This window comes from Saccopteryx leptura, chromosome 1 (genome assembly GCF_036850995.1).
Source record: "Saccopteryx leptura isolate mSacLep1 chromosome 1, mSacLep1_pri_phased_curated, whole genome shotgun sequence".
NCBI classification, from domain to species: domain Eukaryota; kingdom Metazoa; phylum Chordata; class Mammalia; order Chiroptera; family Emballonuridae; genus Saccopteryx; species Saccopteryx leptura.
Window position 1 is genome coordinate 244,555,052 of NC_089503.1, and position 21,750 is coordinate 244,576,801.

At 56.8% G+C, this 21,750-nt stretch overlaps 3 protein-coding genes across 6 annotated transcripts in view; 1 reads left to right on the forward strand and 2 right to left on the reverse strand.

The window, feature by feature from the left end:
* Positions 1-7,642, forward strand: part of APC2 (APC regulator of WNT signaling pathway 2) — a 26,481-nt gene extending 18,839 nt beyond the window's left edge. For all 4 annotated transcript variants that reach the window (XM_066342448.1, XM_066342456.1, XM_066342467.1 and 1 more), the window contains one exon: positions 27-7,642. In XM_066342448.1, coding sequence (XP_066198545.1) covers positions 27-5,004 — 4,978 coding nt within the window. In that variant the 3' untranslated portion in view covers positions 5,005-7,642. The remainder of the gene's footprint in view (positions 1-26) is intronic.
* C1H19orf25 (chromosome 1 C19orf25 homolog) lies at positions 7,603-12,559 on the reverse strand. The gene is made up of 3 exons (XM_066342491.1): positions 12,470-12,559; positions 12,195-12,326; positions 7,603-9,201 (listed from the first exon to the last, which is right to left on the reverse strand). The coding sequence occupies exons 2-3, from the start codon at positions 12,322-12,324 to the stop codon at positions 8,975-8,977; spliced, it is 357 nt and encodes a 118-aa protein (XP_066198588.1). The 5' UTR covers positions 12,325-12,326; positions 12,470-12,559; the 3' UTR covers positions 7,603-8,974.
* A 2,587-nt stretch (positions 12,560-15,146) lies between these two features.
* On the reverse strand, positions 15,147-21,629 carry PCSK4 (proprotein convertase subtilisin/kexin type 4). The gene is made up of 16 exons (XM_066360973.1): positions 21,435-21,629; positions 21,069-21,173; positions 19,350-19,442; positions 19,147-19,275; positions 18,985-19,061; positions 18,801-18,889; positions 18,343-18,515; positions 18,037-18,249; positions 17,391-17,491; positions 17,209-17,312; positions 17,023-17,140; positions 16,604-16,783; positions 16,257-16,381; positions 15,837-15,995; positions 15,646-15,753; positions 15,147-15,365 (listed from the first exon to the last, which is right to left on the reverse strand). Exons 1-16 carry the CDS (start codon positions 21,627-21,629, stop codon positions 15,205-15,207), a joined length of 2,130 nt encoding a protein of 709 aa, XP_066217070.1. The 3' UTR covers positions 15,147-15,204.
* Positions 21,630-21,750: the final 121 nt, after the last annotated feature.

The following is a 21,750-nucleotide window of genomic DNA, read 5'->3' on the forward strand; positions in this document are numbered from 1 at the left end:
GCCTGACATGCCCCTATGTGCTGCAGGCAGGTGTTGCGGGACCACAACTGCTTGCAGACACTGCTGCAGCACCTGACGTCACACAGCCTGACCATTGTGAGCAATGCCTGTGGCACACTCTGGAACCTGTCTGCCCGCAGCCAATGTGACCAGGAGCTGCTCTGGGACCTCGGTGCTGTGGCCATGCTGCGCAACCTGGTGCACTCCAAACACAAGATGATTGCTATGGGCAGTGCTGCCGCCCTGCGCAACCTGCTGGCCCACCGGCCAGCCAAGTACCAGGCAGCAGCCACTGCTGTCTCCCCCAGTGCCTGTGCACCCAGCCTGTATGTGCGCAAGCAGCGGGCCCTGGAGGCCGAGCTGGACGCACGGCACCTAACCCAGGCACTCAATCACCTGGAGAAGCAGGGCCTGCCTGAGGCTGAGGCTACCTCCAAGAAGCCAATGCCACCCCTGCGGCACTTGGATGGGCTGGCCCAGGACTATGCCTCGGACTCAGGCTGCTTCGACGATGATGATGTGCCCTCCCTGGCTGCTGTTGCTGCCACTGCCGAGCCTGCCAGCCCCACTGTGCTGTCCCTCTTTCTGGGAAGCTCCTTCCTGCAAGGACAGGCTCTGGCCCGCACCTTGCCTGCCCACCGTGGTGGGTCAGAGGTGGAGAAGGAGGCCAGTGGAGAGGCAGCCTTGGCAGCCAGGGCCAAGGCCAAGCTGGCACTGGCAGTGGCACGGATCGACCGGCTAGTGGAGGACATCTCAGCCCTGCATACATCATCTGACGACAGCTTCAGCCTCAGCTCTGGGGACCCCGGGCAGGAGGCACCACGGGAAGGCCGGGCCCAGTCCTGCTCTCCTTGCCGGGGGCCCGAGGGCGGGCAGCGGGAGGCTGGCAGTCGAGCTCACCCACTACTGCGGCTCAAGGCTGCCCATGCCAGCCTCTCCAATGACAGCCTTAACAGTGGCAGCACCAGCGATGGGCATTGTCTCCGTGACCAGAAGCGGCCCTGCCCACTGGCATCACTGGCTGAGCACCGAGAGGGGCCCCCATGTCGTCAGGCACGGCCCAGCCAGCTTGACCTCAACCTGCTGGGTGGTCAGGTTAAGCCAGTAGGCCAGGAGGCTGCCGCTCCTGATGCCTGTGTGCGCACCATCAAGCTGTCGCCCACCTACCAGCGTGTGCCACTGCTTGAGGACACAGCTACAGCCAGCATGGGGCTCCTGGTCCCTGGAACTCGGAAGCAGGCCTGGCTGCCTGCAGAGGGCCTAAGCAAGGTGCCCAAGAAGCTGCTGGCAGAGGCAGCACCACTTTGCCTGTCTCGCTGTAGCTCTCTTTCTTCACTGTCCTCAGCTGGCCGCCCAGGCCCCAGTGAGGTGGGGGACCTAGATGACAGTGACTCATCCCTGGAGGGGCTGGAGGAGACTGGCCCCAGTGAGGTGGAGCTGGATGGGGCCTGGCATGGGCCAGGGGCTGCCTCCCTCCCCATGGCCATCCCTGCACCCCCTCAGGTCCGGAGCCTGGGGTTGGAAGACACCACACCATCTAGCTCCTCAGAGAACTGTGTGCAGGAGACACCATTGGTGCTGAGCCGCTGTAGCTCAGTAAGCTCTCTGGGAAGCTTTGAGAGCCCATCCATTGCCAGCTCCATCCCTAGTGACCCCTGCAGTGGACTGGGCAGTGGCACAGTCAGCCCCAGCGAGCTGCCTGACAGCCCTGGGCAGACTATGCCACCAAGCCGCAGCAAGACACCACCACTGGCCCCACTGCCTCCAGGTGAGCGTGAGACCACTCAGTTTAGCCTACAGTGGGAAAGCTATGTAAAGCGCTTCCTGGACATTGCGGACTGCCGGGAGCGCTGCTGGCTACCCTCAGAGCTAGATGCTGGCAGTGTGCGCTTCACTGTGGAGAAGCCAGACGAAAACTTCTCATGTGCCTCCAGCCTCAGTGCACTGGCCCTTCATGAGCACTATGTGCAGAAGGATGTTGAGCTGCGGCTGCTGCCCGCTGCCTGTCCTGAACTTGGCAGGGGCAGTGGCCCCAGCCAGCACTTTGCTGGGCAGCGCCGGCGAGATGAGGCCAGTGGTCACCTTGAGGGGCCACCTGCCAATAACCAGGAGCTGGAGCTGCTGCGGGATTGCCTGGGTACAGCTGTGCCCACCCGGCTCCGCAAAGTGGCCTCCGCCCTGGTGCCTGGCCGCTGTGCATTGCCCATGCCTGTCTACATGCTGGTGCCCACCCCGGCCCCGGAGGACAACTCATGTGTTGACTTGGCCGAAGGCATGCCGGTAAACTGTAGTGTAGCCTCGCTCAGCGATGAGACACTGCGGGGACCTCCCAGAGACCTGCCCAATGGGCATGGGGATGGGCAGAAGCCAGCAGGCCAAGAGGCTCCTGCCAGGCAGGCCACTGGGCACCAACACAGGGCTGGGGGTATGGGCCGTAGCGTGGAGCCAGCCCGGGGGGTGGAAAGGAGCCGGGCAGGGCTGGAGCTGCCCCTTGGAAGGCCCTCAAGAGCCTGTATGGACAGAGACAGCCCACAAGTGGGACGAACACATGAGGAGGGGGCACTGCAGTCCCTGTGTCTCACAACACCCACTGACGAGGCTGTGTACTGCTTCTACAGCAATGGCTCAGATGAGGAGCCGTCTACAGAGGCGGTGGTGACACCCTCCCGGTGCACATCTGCTATTCCTCGGGCAGTGAAGAGGGAGCGCCTGGTTGGCAGGAAGAAGGCACAGGCTATGCCTAAGGCCACCATGCCTGCCAGGGCCCAGCCCAGCTTTATTGCCGATGAGACGCCACCATGCTACTCCCTAAGCTCTTCTACCAGCTCCCTCAGTGAGCCGGAGCCCGAGCTCAAGCCTGGCAGGCTCCAAGCCCATGAGCCAGGGGTGACCAAAAACCTGGGCCCTGGAGGCAGAAATGATGACTATCCAAGCCCTCCAGCCAAGGTAGAGCTGCTGTGGCACCGCCGTGGCTCAGCCAAGCCCAGGCGCTGGCCGCAGGTGTCAGACTCCAGGTGTCACAAGCCCCAAGATTCTCAGCTGGATGAGCTGCCAGCAGAAGGCCCCCAGGAGCACAGAGAGGAGGCAGCAGGGTCGGACCACGCCTCAGACCTGGATAGCGTCGAGTGGCGCGCCATCCAGGAGGGTGCCAACTCTATCGTCACCTGGCTGCACCAGGCAGCAGTGGCAGCCACCCATGAGGCCTCATCTGAGTCTGACTCTATTCTGTCCTTTGTGTCAGGGCTGTCAGTGGGCTCCACCCTGCAGCCCTCCCCATACAGGAAAGGGCAGAAGCCACAAGCAGAGGGGCAGGCAAGCAGTGCCACTGGGCCAGAGAAACGGAATGTGGCCCTGGCCCCGCGCAGTCGCAGCTCTGGCTTGCCCTACAGCCCAGAGAAGCTGCGTGGTACTCAGAAGACTGCATCTGGGGTGCCAGCCATGCTCCGAGGACGGACAGTGATCTACATGCCCAACCTGGCCACCCGGTCCCAGCCCAAAGGCACCCCTGGGCCCCGCACCACACCAAGGAAGATGGGACCCCTGAGCCCTATGCAGCCAGCAGTTCCCACCAAAGCTCTGGGCTCTGGGCAGCAGCGGTCTCGAAGCCTGCACAGGCCCGGCAAGATCTCAGAGCTTGCAACCTTGAGCCCCCCGCAGAGGAGTGCCACACCACCGGCCCGCCTCACCAAGACCCCCTCATCTAGCTCTTCCCAGACCTCCCCAGCCTCCCAGCCCCTGACCAGGAGGTTGCTCCCAGATACTCATGCTTCGAGGCCCATATCCAGCCCCAGTGCCTCACTGGTGCCGAAGACACCCACAAGAGCCCTGCTAGCCAAGCAGCACAAGACACAGAAGTCACCTGTGCGGATCCCCTTCATGCAGAAACCTGCTAGGCGGGGACCACCACCCCTGGCCAGGGCAGCTCCGGAGCCAGGCCCCAGGGGTCGGATGGGGCCTAAGGGTTGTCCAGGTACCCGAGGGGGCCACTTGGGCCTAGTGCATGTGGCTTCGGCACAATCCAGTGGCAGCAAGTCCTCTAACCGTTCAGGTTTCCGGAGGCAGCTGACCTTCATAAAGGAATCGCCAGGCCTCCTGCACCGACGCCGTTTGGAACTGTCCCCTGCTGAAGCCACTGCCTCTGCCTCTGCCTCTGCCTCTGCCTCTGCCTCTGCCTACCAGGGCAGCTCAGCCTGCCGCAACCAGCCCGCGCTGCCTACTGTCTTCCTCTGCTCCTCCCGCTGCAAGGAGCTGCGGGCACCCTCCCCACAGGCCCTGGTTCCCCAGCAGCACACTGCAGCTCGGCCAGGCCCTGGTGAGCAACCACCCAGGCGCACTAACTCAGAGAGCCCTTCCCGTTTGCCCATCCGCAAGCAGGTCACCCAGCCAGAGGCAGTCAAACGCTATGCCTCTCTGCCCCATATCAGCATGGCCCGAAGGGCAGAGGGTGCTGCTTCTGGTCCCACAGCCGATGCTGCCCGCCGTAGCAGCGATGGGGAGGCTCGGCCCCTGCCCAGGGTGGCCTCTCTAGGCACCACATGGCGTCGCATCCGGGACGAGGATGTGCCACATATCCTGCGGAGCACACTGCCCGCTACTGCCCTGCCGCTCATGGGCACCTCACCTGAGAAGTGCCCGGGCAGTCCCCTACAGCGCAAGACCAGTGATGCTGTGGTCCAGACGGAGGATTTTGCTGCCAACAAGACCAACTCCAGCACATCGCCAAGCCTGGAGAGTAGGGGGCCCCCACTGGCCCTGGCTGGTGGAACCACAACCCTCTTCAGCAGTGACATTGATAAGCCTGGCCCTACCAAGGTGGCCACCTCAGTCCCCTTTGTCCATGAGGGCCTGGGGGCGGCTGTGGCGGGCTTTGCTGCAAGCCGGCATGGTTCCCCCAGCCGCTCAGCCCGAGTTCCCCCCTTCAACTATGTGCCCAGCCCCATGGTGGTGGCCACCACTGACTCAGCTGTAGAGAAAGCCCCTGCTCCTGCTGACCTCCTAGAATAGTTGCCTGAACCAGTCTTCTGAAACATCCTTTCTGGCCATGAGCCATCTGGTTGCCCTGAGGGTGGTCCTGGGAACTGCCTGCCCACCAGCACCCCTGTCCTGAGAGCCCCACCCCAGCCCATGTCAGCCTCACATCTCACATTTGCTTCTGTGCTATGGGGGCTCAAAAAGGAAATGGGCCATAGGCTGGACCTTGAGTCCTGGCCTGGCCAACTGCAGAGACCACCCTCCTTACCCCCAACCCCATTGGGCCTAAACCTCCACAGGACTCACATTTCTGGGGAGCCAAGGGAGGTTACAGCATCTACCAAGGTGGGGGGTGGGGCTGCAGAGGGTGGTGCTATCCAGCACCTACCAGCTGGGCACATAGTATCCAACAGAAGACAAAGCCTGTAATTACGGGGGGGGGGGGGGGGGGGCAGCTGGGTCATTTGTTAACGATGACTGGTTTATTTGTCTTCTTGGCAGTTGGGAGGGGTGTGGCTGAGCCTGACAGTGAGGCAGCCTCGCCCTTTAGGTGCCAAGCCAGGGGCTGATGGATAGAGGGGGTTGTCAGAACAGCCTGGAAGGAACAAAGAGAGAAGGGCAAAGGAAGACAGGGCTGGGAGATTCGGGGCCACCCCATTTTCCCACTCCTGGCTGGCTTGAGCGCTAGTCTCAAGCAGAGGGAGAAAAGGGAGGCCAGGGAGGTAGGTGGTGTCAGGACCAGCCATAGTGGGCAGGTGCGACAGGAAGGAGAATGAGAGTCAGTTAAATCCAGTTCACCTTGGCGACACACAAAGCCCTGGATCTATAGGACAGAACTGTGGGGACTGGGTTGAAGCTGGTACCTGGAAGAAGGTGCCAGGCCTGAAGCCCTAACACTGTGGCCATGCCAGCTGGATGTGGGGAGGCCAGGGCTGCCAGGCTGCTAGAGTGTCAGTAGCAGAGAAGGCAGAGATGGAGGGGCATATGGAGCCTCGTGGGTCTCCCCCAGCCTCTGCCAGTGTGTGCGGGGGCCAGGGGCGGGGGACTGCTGCGGTAGCTTCCTGCAGACAGAGCCAATGACCTCTTTCCCAGGGAAGCCTGGCTCTGGGAAGGAGCTGCTCTCAGGCTTGTCACTCTGCTGTCACAACCACAGTGCAGATGCCACTTGGGAAGACTGGCAACACAATGATAATTAGACTTTAGGTCACTTCTCTGGGTGGTGGGAAAGCACGGTTGAGAGTTCAGTGGAAATGTACAAGGAGCCCCTGTCCCTGTCTGTCCCCTGTCCAGGAAAGGAGCTGACTCAGGAGCAGAAGTGGTTTCTCTGCTGGAACATTCTCAATGGGGCTCTTGGGAGCCACATTGACCTTAATCCCCATAGACACTGTGCTGCTGCTAACACATCTGTGTCATGTATCATGAGCCCTGTCCTAAAGGACAGTTGCCAGAAATCTGCCCCAGATAGCCACAGGCAGGATGCAGGAATGGCTAGGTGTACCAAGTGTTCCTCGTATGACCAAACTTCCTGGACGAGCTGGCACACTGTGGACCATGGCAATGGGGGCTGGGCAACGCACTGCACATGCCCACAACTGACCACTCAAGACATACTTGGGGTGGGTGGCCCAGATGCATCTCAGAAACCACCAGTTCTTGTCCCCATCCTTAGCCTGAAGGGGTGGGACTGGGTGATCTCAACTCCTTTTTAAGTGCAGTGGCTGTCAGATGTCTGCTCTCACACTTGCCATGGGCTAGCTGCTCCCCCAAACGGCCTGGTGGGAAGGGAAACCATGCAAACCTACACACCCAGCTTGCCGAGCTGTAGGGGATCTGAAGTGGTAGGGCCTGAGAGTGAGAGGACCCATGCACTGTGAGACCCTGGGTGGTGCTCTCAATGTTCTGTGTCTCAGTTTCCCCACATGGGCCATGAGGAGGACTCCCAGAGCTACCTCTAGAGCCAGAGTGGCTACTCTAACTTGGTGAGAGGCCCAGAACCTCCCTTGCTGCCCTCTCCACCTGCCCTACCCTGTGTCCTCAGAAGGGGGCAACTCCCACATTGGCCAGCATGCTGGGACCTCATGCCCTGTCCATGTCCAGCAGCCATGTTTGCCTTCTCTGTTGCCATGATGGGGACATAGTCACACCTCATAACCATGCAGGGCAGGAAGTTGGGGGCCCTGGGCCCTGAGAAGAGTAGCAGTCACTGAACAATTGATTCTAGGCCTGAGCTGGAGGACTAAAGTCTTAGGATCCAAAGGACATCTCCTGTGAAGCCTTGATCCCTGCAGGGCTGCTCAGCCACCTGGCCATGCTGAGACCGTGTGCCTCCAGAGCACCCTCAGCCTGTGACCTTGGGAAACTACCACCAGCTGGGTGTTGAACTGGGGCAATGAGCCTGCAGGTGCAGCATTACCTCAACCCCTCTGTCCCTGTCTGTCACCTAGCTGGTGGCCATAGCACCCCAGCCCAAGCCTAGTTATTTTGGTCCATCCATCTCTGTGCCCTTCAAGTCTACGCCCTGAGTCCCTGCAGTGTTATAGAACACATGTAAATACATACAGCCGCATTTTCCCCTCCCACCCCTATCAACCTAAAGCCATTGTCTGGTGGAAGAAGGCACAGAACCAGGCATCTTATGTGCACCTTTAATAAATGACGCTGTTGACTCTTGCTTTACATGACTTTCCATATGGGTGAGAACAGGGTAAGTATGGAGTACTCTGTGGGTTTTCCCTCCAGATGCTTGCCCTGGGTCTATGTGTTAGAGACAGATTGGGCTGCAGGATTTGTGTAGGGAGAGCACTCAGGACAGGTGGATGTGCAGGAGAAGGGAATCAAGAGTGTTTCACCCTGATCCTGGGGGAGGGACTTCAGAAACCCCGACTGACTCAGGTGGCCCCAGCTGAAGGGCCAGGGATGTACAGTGAGGGGCAACTTCAAGACATTAGCAGATAGGCCATGGGGCCCTAAATAGTACAGCCTCGGTGTCCACTGCTCTAACTGGAGCCACGCTGGCATTTTCTGAATCCCTTTGCCCCCACAGGTTTCAAGGGTCTCCCAGGCTTAAATAGGCACTACTTCAGAGGAAAGAGAAACACCTCTTGGGATGCTGGGTCACCCATTTCAAGGACTTGCCTGGGGGTCCAGGTTCCCTAAGCTCCTAGGGAAACCTGAAAAGGAGCAGTTCACAGAGGCATCATCCAGATGGCTGGTGGCAGTGGGCATTTCATCTGAGGGACACCCATGATGGGCCTGGCCTGCCAGGATGGAGGTGGCTGGATAAGGGCTCCAGGCAAGTACCTGACCAGTCTGCCCTGTGTCCTATTTTGGGAGCCTAGGCCAGCACCCCTTCTCTGATGGAGCCCACAGCCAAGAGGTTGGTCCTGCACCCTGATGGTGAACCAGATGAGTAAGTGCTACCTTGCAGGAAAGCCCATGCCTTAAAGCAGGGTGCTTGGGGACACTGGAGGCCCGTCTTGAATCGGCCCTGCTGGGCAATCACTTCTTACATGGCCATAGCCACCAGGAGTGAAGGAGGGAAAAGAACATCCATCCTCTTCTGGAACCTCTGGGGGCCCCAGAGGGTACACAGAGATAGGCTCAGTCTAATGGGTGAATAGTGGAGCAGGGTCACCAAAGGGAGGGAGGATGGATTTTGAGGACCCACACCAAGTCCAGGCTAATGGCAATCAAGTCCGAGAAGAGAAGACTGGGGGTAAGTGGCATCCACAAAGCTTGTCCTGACCCTCACTAAGGGGCCAGTGCCTGGCTGAGGCAAGTATATCCCTTCACTCTGTATTGTCCCTGCTGCAACCACACACTGAGCAGGCTCTGTCCCCTGGGGTCTCCAGGTACTAGGGTGGGGCTTAACTATGAAACAGAGAACCCAGAATCTGCTTCTGGGACCCAGCACCCATGTCTGCAGTATGCCAGGCCAGGACCAAAAGTTCCAGGAGGTTGTGGGGTACACTGTCTGGGATCTGCATGCTCAGGCAAGCTTGAGTCAACCTGAGAAGGCAGCTGAGGCCCCTGACAGTGCCACCTGCTTCACCTGAACAATATTCTGCTCCAGCTCCTGGCCGGCCTGCCAAAGGTCCTCACACCTCTGTCTTAGCTCATTGCCTGCTTGCCTCAGCCGCTGGTTGGTGGCCACGTAAGCCTGGCTCTGCTGGTAGAGCTGCTCCTGCTGGGCCTCAGGATTTTCAGCCCTCCCGGAGGGGCCTGGGGAATCTGGGGACAGAAAACAGACTGCTGGTCAGGAAGGGTGCAGAGAGAAGGCTCAATTTACCTCTGCCCTCCACCAGAAAAGCATGTAACCAGAGGAGATACGTCACAGAAGGGGCCCTGCCTGGGAGGTGGGCACCGCCCATATAAAAGGCGCTAACCCCACAATGGAACCACCAAGCAGGTTGACCCTCATTCCTGTTCTCAAAGCCTAAGATACAACTTCCCACTCCCCAAAAAACTATCCCGTGGTTGTGTAATCTCGCAAAATCCAACAGGAGGTGTGGACACATCTCCATGTGACCCCACTTCCTAACATTGTGCTCAGCCAAAGGAGGTAGGGTGGGGCAGAGTGGGAGAAGCAGGGCAGAAAAAGCACAGCTTCAGGTTCACCCAGAGACATGGCCAGGTCCTCTCTGCTCTGTCTAGTCCCATGTGAATGGGACAATATGGCCTGCCCTGCTTGGCAGCTGTCTGCTGTCATACCCATGCAGTCCAAACGTCTGTTACAGGCTCTGGAAACTTTATTAAACACCATTTTTCCACCTGCTTTAGTAATAAGGTGGATAATGCCAGGCAGCACACATGAAGACTAAGTGCAGTCCTAGATAAGAACATGGTCCAACAGGGAAAGAACTTCTCCCTTGAGTAGCTCTAGCTCTACCTGTGCCTCAATTTTCCCACTCCCCCCAAATGCTGACAGACCTGCCCATGATTTTTTTTCTTCTTTTTGAACTGTCGATCGTGTTGTGTGCCCATCACCCAAAGTCAATCATTTTCCTTCACCGTATAGTTGTCCCTCTTTACTCCCCTTTCCCCTCCCTCCTCCCCTGGGTACCCCTGATTGTTAAGGTGGGTCTCAAGAAGCCTTGGATGACCCAAGCTGAGGATAAATATGGCTTATGTTCCTAGGACTGTTCATCCAACAGAACATTCCTGAAGATGTTAAAGTCCTCCATCTGAGCTGTCCAATACAACAGCAGCCATAAGTGCCTCTTGAACTTTGAAATGTGGCCACAAGGAGCAAAAAATTGATTTTTTACTATTGCTTTCTTTTTTTCTTTTCAGCAGCAAGCGAGAAACAGATAGACAGAGAGACAAAGACAGACAGATAGGAAGGGAGAGGGATGAAAAGCACCAACTCTTAGTTGCAGCACTTTAGTTGTTCATTCATTGCTTCTCTTATGTGCCTAGAATGGGAGGCTCCAGCCAAGCCAGCAATGCTTTGCTAAAGCCAGTGACCTTGGGCTTTGAGCCAATGACCTTTGGGCTCAAGCCAGTAACCATGGGATTATGTTGATGACCCTATGCTCAAGCCAATGACCCCACACTCTATCTGGGAGCCTGCACTCAAGCCAGTGACCTCAGGGTTTGAACCTGGGACCTCAGTGTCCTAGGTCAATGCTCTATCCACTGCACTACCACTGTCAGGCACTATTACTTAATTTTTAAAAAATGTTTCCCAGCCCTGTCCAGTTGGCTCAGTGGTAGAGCGTTGGCCCAGTGTGTGGATATCCCGGGTTTGATTCCCGGCCAGGGCACACAGGAGAAGCTCCCATTTGCTTTTCCACCCTTCTTCCTCTCCTTCCTCTCCGTGTCTCTTTTCCCATCCAGGTGCTGAGGATGGCTCCACAGACTCCGCCTCAGGCGCTAAAAGGGCTCCGGTTGCAAGTGAGGAGCACCCCAGGCAGAGCATCGCCCCCTAGTGGGCTTGCCAGTGGATTCTGGTCAGCCACATGCAGGAATTTGTCTCTCTTTCTCCCCACTTCTCACTTCAGAAAAATAGAGAAAAAAAAAAGTTTCCCATAGCGTTTTTCACTTCATATTACCCATTAGACTCATGTTTACTATCTCAGTTCCAGTGGCCGAGGGAGGGTACTGTCACCTCTTTTGTTCACCTATTTACCCCAGTGCTTAGAACAGAACTTGACACATAACAGGTTTTTAATGGTTTGTTGAATGACTAAGCAAACTTCATCAACCAAAACATAAAATTCACCCAACAACTGTAGGTCAAATCCATTGATTAGTCACTAACTTATTACTATCTTCTTCATGAGAGACTGACCAACTTTTTTTTTTTTTTTTTTACAAAGGCAGAGATAGACAGGGACAGACAGACAGGAATGGAGAGAGATGAGAAGCATCAATCATCAGTTTCTCATTGCGCGTTGCGACTTCTTAGTTGTTCATTGATTGCTTTCTCACATGTGCCTTGACCGTGGGCCTTCAGCAGACCGAGTAACCCCCTGCTGGAGCCAGCGACCTTGGGTCCAAGCTGGTGAGCTCTTTGCTCAAGCCAGATGAGCCCGCGCTCAAGCTGGCGACCTCGGGGTCTCGAACCTGGGTCCTTCCGCATCCCAGTCCGACGCTCTATCCACTGCGCCACCACCTGGTCAGGCTGACCAACTTTTTAAACAAAAGGCCAGACAATGTATAGTTTTGGTTTTGCAGAGTCAGTCAGTCTGTCCCGATTACTCAGCTCTGTCATTATGTCCTGAAAGCACTCAGGTCCACACATCCACGAACAGGCATGGCTGTGCAGCAATACAACTTTATGAACACATAAAACTGAATTTCATACCATTTCCACCTGTCAAGAAATAGTCTCTACTTCCTCCCAATAACTAAAAAAAACACATAAACTCCATTCTTAGCTTTCTGACCTTAAAAGAACAGGCGGTGGGCAGGATTTGGCTGCGGACCCTGTTGAAGCGAGTTAGCTGCTGTTTCAGCGGAGAAACTGAGGCAGAGGTGGAGCCTCTGGACCTAGGGCCAGAGGCTGGTCCTAGATGCTCCTCTGAAGAAGCGCCCCACTTTAGGTGAAGAAATGGGGTTCAAAGAAGGTAAGGATCGTGTTAGTCTCTGTTCTAAATCCCATGGTTTCAACCGTCCTGATCCTATTAACTAGAGGTGGGGTGTCCTTTACCCCCTTCCGCGCACCTCGCTGCAGGTGTCTCGGAGTGGCCTCTCCCCTGCCCGTTCTGGGCTCCTCCTACCTTCCCGGGCCAGGGAGGTGAAGACTGGATCCTCGGCGGGGGCTCCGCGCACGTCCTCCAGGATTTGCTCCATCGTGGGGGGCGCCGGACGAGTGGGCAGCACCACGCGCTTCTTTCCCTTGGAGCCCATCCCTGGAGGCGAGAGAACGGAGCGTCACGCGGGAGTCCCCCTCTCGACCATTGCCGAAGCTGTTCCAATCACTCATCAAACTCCCACATACCCGCTCTGCCCCGCCCCTATTGGCTTGCCCCGCCCCTTCGACGACCGGCTCCACCTTTGCCTCAGTTTCTCCGCTGAAACAACAAACTCGCTTCAACTGGGTGCACGCCGCGAATTACTGGAGCCTCAGAGGGGCTACTTCCGCTTCCGGTCGGGGCACGGCTCCGCTCTCTAGGCCCTGACCGAATGTCCAGCCTCTTCCTTCTAGGGCCCGCAGCTTATCGCGAGGTCACGCTCCCTCTTAAAGAGGCAGAACCCGCAAGGAAGGAACTGTGGCTGAACCAGAATCGGGAAGGATGCAATTTGTACCTTTCCCGCGCGCCCAGCCTAGAACTCAAAGGGTGGGCGTGGAGTCCCAGTACCTGCTTTCCTCTTTGCTTAACAAAGCGTCAGAAGCCTGTTTTCTGCAAAAATGGGACACAACCCCCAACTCACGTGGCTGTCGTGGGAACAGAGCTCCTGTCCACGCAAGGTGGCCCAAAGCGCAGTAAGCATTCAGCGAATGCTAGCTGCACTAATTAATTGCCAGCGAGGTGGCCAGAGGAGCTCCCCAGCATCTCACCAACATCTCACTTGCTGGATTTGGGTCAAGATCACCCCTCTGATCTCTAAAACCCCCTCTCCAACCTGTGGGTGGTGCTGGATGGTTTTCTTGGCTAGAATGGACAGACAGGCTCAGAGTAGAGATGGTGTGTGTGTGTGTGTGTGTGTGTGTGTGTGTGTGTGTGTGTGTGTGTGTGTGTGTGTTTAACAGCTTTATTGAATGTAAATTACTGTAAAGTTCACCTGTTTAAAGTGTACAATTATATGGTTTGGGGAACATATCTAAATTAATATATATTATTTATATATTTATTTAGAGTTGTGCAACCATCTCAGTCTAATTCTAGAACATTTACATAGGCCCAAGTAGAAGCCTATTAGTAGTCACCCCCTCCCCCCAATCCACTTACTGTTTCTGTGGATTTTCCTGTTCTGAACACTTCACATAAATGGAATCATACACAATGTGACCTTGGGTGTCTGGCTTCTCTCACTGAGCATTATGATTTCAAAGTCCATCCATGCTATAGTGAGTGTCAGTGCTTCACTCTTTTTCATGGCTGAGTAATATTCCAGTGCATGGAGAGACCATGTGCTTATCTGTTCGTCTGCTGATGGACACTTAGGTTGCTTCCATCTTTTGGCTGTTGTGCATCCACTTAAAGAGGTTTCTGTGTGAACTCCTGCTTTTGGTTTTCCTAGCTACATACCTGCAAGGGTAATTGCTGCGTCACTTGATAGGTGTATAATTGCCCAAATATTTCCTAAGGGGCTGCCCCAAGCTGGTGCATTTTGGGTGCTTACTATGTGCTAGGAAGAAAACTGACTGTTGTGGTCCTTGTAAGCATTTGGTGAGACATGTGCTATTGGTGTTATAGCACAGGTGAGGCCACAAAAGCTCCAAGAGGGAGGCCAGGTGCCTCTGGACACACAGCCTAGCCCTTCCAGGGCTGGGCTCACACTCAGACCTAATTCAGAGCTAGGAGCAGAATGGGGTGAGACTCTGGGTGTATGGGCAGGATTGGGAGAATGAGGGAGGGAGATGAGGCTCTCTCCTCCCTTTCTGTTCACTTCCTTCCATTGGGCCCAGTAGGGCATCCATGTCTCCTTCTCCAGGCAGATCTAGGCCAGGGGTCCATGACAGTGTCTGGTTCCAAGTGCTGAGGCATCAGCCTCTTGATGCCAGCTGCAAAGCCCTCAATAGAGCTTTCCTCCCTTTAAGGCTTCAAGTTGGCCAACCTGAGCCCAGTGGGAGAGCAAATTCCTAAGTTCCCAGGGCCACAAAAGGTTTCTGGGGCCTGTGGGCTAACGCAGTAGGTGAGGCCTGTCCCTCCGAGCCTCAATGAAGGCCCGTAGTCAAAGCCACAGGCCAGCCTTCACTTCCTCATGGAACTCCCCTCTCTACTCTGAAAATTGGGACCAACAAGACCCATCCAATTGGTGTGAGTGAGGACAGAGGAGGAGCACTTAATAGCTCACTCTGTACCCCCTTTTCCCACAACCCCACCTCAGGATCCTCTATGTTCCAGAGGTAAGAAACCCATTTTTACAAATGGGGAAGTCAATGCTATGGGCATGAGAGCAACATACCTCTGGCCCATAATTCACCATCTCCTGATGACGTTCAGGGAATGGAGTATAGTTATTGGAAGCTCTTAGAAACTCTTCAGCTACTTGTTAGTGTCAACAGGATGGAAGGGGGAATGTGGGCTGGGTCCTAGAAGCTTGATGCTCAAAGCATGTGGACATCACTAGGAACTCCCACCCATTCCCGCCCCCACAGTTGGGGTCTCTGGACCCCAGACTGAGCGCCTTTCCTTTGTGGGTTGCCAGGTCTTCCAGGGGCTGATAGCCAGGGAAGGCGATTTTCAAGTGGGGCACAGGGAAAACCCAATCATGCTAGGGGGTGTGGGGCTGCCTGTGCCCCGAAGGAGACAGAAGACTATACACCTCCTATTCAACCTTTATTTTCAAACTCTGAGGTCAGACATGGTCCCCAAGACTCTGGATAGTATCACTGGCTTTCCCTTCACCTCCCCACAGATTCTGCGGCAGAGAAGGGATAGTGATCACAGAAATGGCCTGGCCTCTGCCCCATTCCACCCCACCCCCATCCCAACTGTGTAACTAGATGCCTGTGTCTCTCTCTTTCACCTGAACCTGCCAAGTCCAGGTTGCAGGATTCCACACAAGCCACCCCAGGCCTGTAGGTCTGATGGTCCGCCAGGGCCTTCCAGGGGCAGGTTCTCACCCTGGGCACTCATCTGGAATGAGGGAGTGAGACAGCAGTGCCTGCCAGAGGCCTAAGCCGTAACACATGGTGGCTCTCCTAGTTGGATGTCTCTGGAGTCCAGCCAGCAGTTGGGACTGGGTCGTGAAAAGGGTGGCCTCTGCAACTGGTGGGGAGCCTACACAGGGAAGCAGGAAGCTCATGGAGAAGATGTTACAGAGGAGAGGGCTCCTAAAGGCCATGGCCAGCAGGGCCAGCACCAAGGCCTGATCAGGCTGCAGCTTCTGCAGCAGGGGAGGGTAATTTCAGTGGGCTGGGGGTGGCCTTTTGGGGGGAGTGAGCCCTGAGCAAGAAGAGCCCCTATGCTTATCCTGTATATATGGCAGGCAGCAGGTGGTACAGTCAAGCAGGGAGCTTCTGCACAGGTGTAGCAAAAGTGTCAGCTGAAGCACACTTACGGGGGGCTGTGGCTGGGCACCCAGACCCAGTGGTCACTGCCTGCTGGGTCTGATTGAAGTACTGCGATGGGCAGTGGGAGAGGCAGAGGTGGTCCAGGATGTGGTATTCTGCAAGGAGCACATGGACGTGGAGGTGAGGTTGAGGCCTGCAGCCCTGGCCCATCTACCCACCCTGGGCCACACACACACACTGCCAGCAAGTGGGCCTTGCCACGCCAGGCACTCACCCTGGCACAGCCCCTCTGTGTCCCGCTGCACACACGCGCTGCTGGTCACCTGGGGGCCTGGGGACCGTGCTGTCATGTCCTCGGCCGTCCCGTAGAGCAGCAGCGTGTAGCGGTACAGCGTCCCTGGGCAGGGGTAATGGTGAGTAGGGCCACGAGGGAAAGAGGCTATTGGCAGCCTGATCCTGCCATTCTGGACCCCATTTCCCAGTCACCCCCATCCCACTCTGGAGTCCCAGATCCCTAGCAACCATTGCGGGCTAGTAACTGGGTGCCTATTTCTCTTGGTTACAGGACACCTACTATGCTAGGAGATCACTGGGAGCCCCACTGCAATGGGGTAACTGAGTCTGACCTCAGAGTCCCCATCCTATGCCTGCTTTTCACCTGTGTTGAAATAGTAGCCCTTGTTTTCCAGGCCCAGGGTCCACAAGCCCTGTGGGTCCTCATCCCAGAAGTGGGTGGACATAAAGATCCAGTTGTTGTAGCCTTGGCCGCTGATGTCGAAGGGTCTGAGACAGACATATGGGGGTTGGACAACAGGGGTACCTTAGAACCACAGTCATGAAGGGGCCATTGAGCCATAGCAAGTATCTGACTACAATGCCAAGTGCTGGCCACAGGACAGGACCCCATGGGACTGGTCCCCCTGTGCAGGCCACACCTGACCGCACAGTGTACTTGCCCCTTCCCCCCTGTGCAGACCCATAGGGCCTATTACCCCACCCCTGTACCTGATGGCCACAAGTGTAGAGCGGGTGCCCATGGGGCTGGTGAGTGAGATCTCCAGGTCCCCCCGGCGGCTGTAAGACAGTGACAGCTGCACCTGCACATGCTCCAGTGAGCGGATGTAGTTGGCACGACCAGCACAGGCTGACACTTTCTTCCTTGTATGCATCAGTGGCAGGATGGGGCTAAGGGTGGCATGGGGGGTCAGGGCCCCTCTTGTCAGCCTGCTGGGGGGATGGGAAGCCAGCAGGCAGGGTCTGGGTTCAGACCATGGGGTCCACCCTCTGTCTTTACTAAGGCCTCAGGACCTGCCTCCCACATGTTGATGGCAGGTATGGGTGAGGGCTAGAGAAGTGACAGGGGTGGGGGAAGACTGGGGAGGTGGCAAGTGTGTACAGTGGCTAGGACCAAAGAGGGTGCTCACGTGGGGGTGTGCAGGACCCGAATTATGCATTTCTTCTGGGGCTGTGTGGGCAGCCATGTGCGAGCCAAGTTCACAAGCAGCCCAGCATCCAGCAGCCCATAGCCATAGTGGTGGCTCACTGTGTGGAAGGGCACAGTCACTTGCCCTGTGGGCATGGCGTCCCCACCCCACCCAGCCCTGCCGCACCTTGGCGCCCCACGCCATTGGTCCTCCAGTCCTTGGCCTGGAGATGTGCCTGCCTGGATGCACGAACCACCAAGTGCTGCATGTCCCTCCATGTCAAGAATGGGCTGGGGGTAGGTGAGGGAGTAAGCTGGGGCCACGACTGGGGGGCCAGGATGGTAGGTAGGGTTTCCACTGTCACCTACTTGGCTTCCAGAGCCAGAGCGATTATGCCTGCAGCTAGTGGGGCAGAGGCTGAGGTGCCCGTGTGCTTATCGGTGCACTGGTGGTGCAGGTCCGTGGTGACCTGGGGATAGAGACAGGGACTTGGGAGCCTGGTGCACATGAAAACCCAGCCTTTGTTCACATGGAACCAGGGGCTCAAGAAGGACTGCAGAACATTACAGTAGATGAGGGGCCTGAGTGTTGCCCAGGTCCATACCCCGGAAACACAGTCCTGGAATGTAAAGGGGCAACAGTGGCAAGGGGCCTGGAACCATGTCTGTATTCCAGCTTTGCAGGAGCAATCCCTGAGAGGAGAGAAGATGGGGAAACAGGAGGGAAGACAAGAGGAAAGGAAACAATGTGCAGAGACTGGAAGGAAAGTGGAAGCAAGAAGGAAAGTGAGGACGCAGGAGGGGAGGTTGGGGCACAGGAGGGAAGGGAAGGAGACTGGAGGGGAGACTGGAGGGGAGACGGGAGGATCTGGAGGGGAGGTTGGTGGAACAGGAGGGAAGTTGAGGGGACTGGAAGGAAGGCAGGGGAATAGATGGAAGGCAGGTGGGACTGGAGGGAAGGTGTGGGGACCAGGCTAGGCCAGTCAGGGTGAGCATGGTGGCAGGGTCCACTCACAATTTGGGGGTCGGTGACAATGCCACTGCTGTAAGTGGTGGTGAGGGTGGAGGCACATGCCTCACTGTACCAGGGCACATGACCCTGCTGGGTGGTGCTGCCTACAGAGAGTGTGTGAATGCTATTGGTATAGCCATCGCAGTTGCAGTTGTCATAGTGTAGGCCACCATTGCCAGATGCCCAGATGAAGAGTGTGCCTAGCCCACCTCGGCCCTGCAGATGGGGACAGGGCAAGGGACATGGGGTGGAGGTGTCAGCCTTTCATGTAGGCACAGGCCCTTCAAAGCCCTAGGCCCCACTGCTCACCTTGGTCACGCCGCGCCTGAAAGCCTCTCGGGTGAGGATGCCTGGACCATCCACTGTTCGGCCATCATCCTCAGGGCCCCAGCTGGCACTGTAGATGTGGATGTGCTGCGGCTGCAAGCTCAGTGACTGGGCCTCAATGACATCAGTGATGGTGCCATCCAGCATGCGCACGCCTGCACAGGCAGCTGTTGGTCCTCTGCAGACAGCACTGCTGATGCCCCGCCCATCCAGGCCAACTCCAGATGCTCTGGCTAGCCCCTCTCTCTCTGCTCCCAGGGAGTGGGGATATCTGTGCAGGGCTTAGCTCTCCCTACTCTAAGTCTGGAGACCCTGCACCGTTGAGCAACGGGCATGGGCACCAAGAAGCTTCCTCCCCTGGTTGATCTGCTAACTCTCCCTGGTGTTACCAGCCACCCAGTGCCACCTGGTCCAGCCTCTGTCTATGGCGGGCCAGATACCTCCTATTCGGGCATTGTAGGCGACGCCTGTACCGCAGAACTTGTTATTAGCTATGGCTGCCACTTCTCCAGCACAGCGGGTTCCATGCCTGGTGCCAGAGCAGAGAGGGGTGCTGTCACAGCTCACCCAGCACCCTACAGGGCACAAGGGCCATCCCCAGGCACTGTGGGACACCAGGCTCACCGGTTCTCGTCACTGGGAGTATATCGTGGCTGGGGGTCTGGGTCATAGTCATTGAAATCGTAGCTGGCCAGGGGGTCCTGGGGATGGGATGGGGACATGAAGGGGTTGGAGCAGACTGTGGGACCAGGGAACAGCCCCTGCCCCAGCCCACTGTGGACTCACATAGTTGGCCCAGAGGTCTGGGTGGTCCTTCTCAATGCCATCATCCAGAACAGAGACCACGATGCCCTGGCCTGAAAGCCCCTGGCTCCAGACTTGCAGGATGTTTAGGTCTGGCTGCACCTCGTTGTTCTGTGCCAGGTGGAGCCTAGAGTCACTGGGGCTCTGGCATGGCCCAGCCCAGCCACCTGGCCCCGCCTGCTCACCATGTACCACTGCTTGGAGAAAAAGGGATCTGTCGGCACCACCAAGGAGCGCTTCACCCGCCACCGTAGAGTCTGCTGCTCAAACCACTGCACCTGGAGGGAGACACCCACCAAGGGAGTGGGCCAGACTAATGGTGCTAGCTCAGCCTCCTCCCAGCTATCCTTCCCTCGTATCTATGCACTTTACAGGGCCCTGTCTCACAGAACAAGAAGATCTTATCCTCTGAGCCCTTCCCACCAATTCCTGGTCAAAGGGCCCAAGCTTGTGTCTAGGGTCTGCCCAGGTCTTTTCTCAGGGTTCACGAAAGGGCAACTGTCCATGAGGCTGCAGTTGAAGTAGCATGTGTATCTGGATTGCCCACTGCTTGTCCTGGGGCCCTTGTGGAGTAGGACAGAACCTGGAGCTCTGTGTTTCCTGGGGATGCTCTTCAGGGTCCTCACATACTTTGGACTCTGCTGTTAGAAGGGGCCGAGGCACTTGAAGCATCTGTCCCCTGGACCCACAGATAATTGACCACTGCCTGGGGTGGCTAGGGGTCCTGGGGTCCAAACTCTGCCCCTTCCTCCATCCCTGTTCTAGATCCCTCTGCCCAAGACCTTCCCATCTCCCCCAATAGTGGCCACTTCTCTTTACCACCCCCTGGTCCTCTAGATGCTCCCCTTCCCATGACCCACTCTCAGCACACAGCAGCAGCACTCTCTGTTAAAACCTTCCCATGGCTCCCCATCGCCCTTTTCAGGGCCCACAGGCCTTGCCTATGTGACTTTCACCAGCCTCCCTCTGCTGCTGCCATAGTGGCTACTTCACTCCTGGCCTTCTTAGATGGGGGCCTGGGGCTGAGGCCAAATCCTTTGCACATGTTGTTTTGCCTGCCCAAGCTGCTCTTCCTCAGACCTTTGCTCTTCCTTCTGCTTTGTTGATATCTCACATCTCTCCTCCAAAACCAGTTCATGTCCCCCAACCCCATCTCAGCAGTCAGGGCCATTGTCTTCCCATTTGCTCTGCTTGCCTTGGAAGATGGCCCTGATTTTTCTCCCTCTGCTTTATACATCTTATCCACCTGCAAGCCCTCACTCTGTCCTGCAAATCATTCTCCAACCAGCCAGTTCTCTCTGTTGCCAATGCTCCAGGTGGGTTTCGAACAATCAGGCTTCTTGCTCCTTGCCTGTTCATACCCTAGCCCAGTGTATATATACCCCTTTGTGGCTTCCAAGGGCTTGACAGACTCAGTCTCAAATCCTCAGCTTGGCATCTAAAGCCTTTTCTCCATCACCACTTTGAAAATCTGGAAGCGGGGTTCCGGTCCCAATTCAGCCATGGTGTCACTAGGTGACTTCAGGTAGAATTCCTTCTTTTTGGAACTGTTTCCTCTGTTAAAATGGGCCAATTCCCCTCCCTCCATCTTATGAGTTAGAATGTTAACTGCCCCTTTTTATGGGGTACCTGGGAAACTTAATCTTTCAGGATAAGATAGAGAAGGGAAGGGGAGTTTGACAAGAATGCTGATAGTGTGCCAGGCCCTAGAGTGTGCACCAGGCACATGCATGATCTATTGCTCTCCACAGATCTATCCCATCTGGGTTCTCACTGGAGGGCCAGGTGGAAACAAAAATTCAGAGAGAGCAGGTGAGTTGAAAAGGCCACAGCCGTTCATAACAATCACAAGAAAACAGGGCTTGGCTGAGAGCCCAAGAAGGCAGCCTCAAGGGCAGGCTCACCTTAGGGTCTTTCTTCAGGCGCAGGTGGTGGCCCCAGTGCGGGGTCAGGGAATGCTGGACCATGCCCCGGTGCCGCAGGTGGAAGTATTGCCCATCAGGGAAGATCTGGGGATATGGGGGAGTAGCCGCATCGCTGGGACTTGGCTCCCCTGATAGAGCACCCGTGCTTGCATCCTCCCCCAACCAGGTGTGGGCTTCGGGTACCCTGCGGGGGAGGTGTCCTAGAATCTGAAGTTGGTCGAGGCAGGCGTTGGTTGTGTGTTCTTGATATCAATAAGACCTGAGGGACCCGCTCCCCTCTGTCGGGGTCTAGGATCTTGGGTGGTCCTGTTCCCGACCGGTCCTGTCCATCCGGATCCCACCCACCTGCCCGAGGTTGACGAAGCCGAATTTGTCAGCCAGGCGCTCGGCCTCCTGGTAACCCTGGGACACCCGTACCGCCCAGCTGCTGACATAGATGGGGGCACGGGCCGAGGCCAACCCTAAAGACAGGGCGCAAAAGAGGCCAAGGCTAAGGGGCAAGGCCAGGCACGGCCAGAGCATGGTCCGGATGAGCCGCATGGTGATTAAGGCGGGGCCGGGGCGGGGCCACCAAAATCCCCTCCCCCTGGCCAAACCGCCGAGTAGACCCAAGCGCCCGCCCCGCCCCCGGCGCCATAGCAACCTTGAAAGGCTTCAACTC

Coding starts and splice junctions, on each gene's coding strand:
- PCSK4 (XM_066360973.1), bottom strand. CDS start 21,629: ATGCGGCTCATCCGGACCATGCTCTGGCCGTGCCTGGCCTTGCCCCTT. Junction 19,443..21,068: donor GCCTGAAGAAAGACCCTAAG/GTGAGCCTGCCC, acceptor GTCTCCCTCCAG/GTGCAGTGGTTTGAGCAGCA. Junction 18,890..18,984: donor ACTCCCAGTGACGAGAACCG/GTGAGCCTGGTG, acceptor CTCTGGCACCAG/GCATGGAACCCGCTGTGCTG.
- C1H19orf25 (XM_066342491.1), bottom strand. CDS start 12,324: ATGGGCTCCAAGGGAAAGAAGCGCGTGGTGCTGCCCACTCGTCCGGCG. Junction 9,202..12,194: donor CACCTCCCTGGCCCGGGAAG/GTAGGAGGAGCC, acceptor TTCTGTCCCCAG/ATTCCCCAGGCCCCTCCGGG.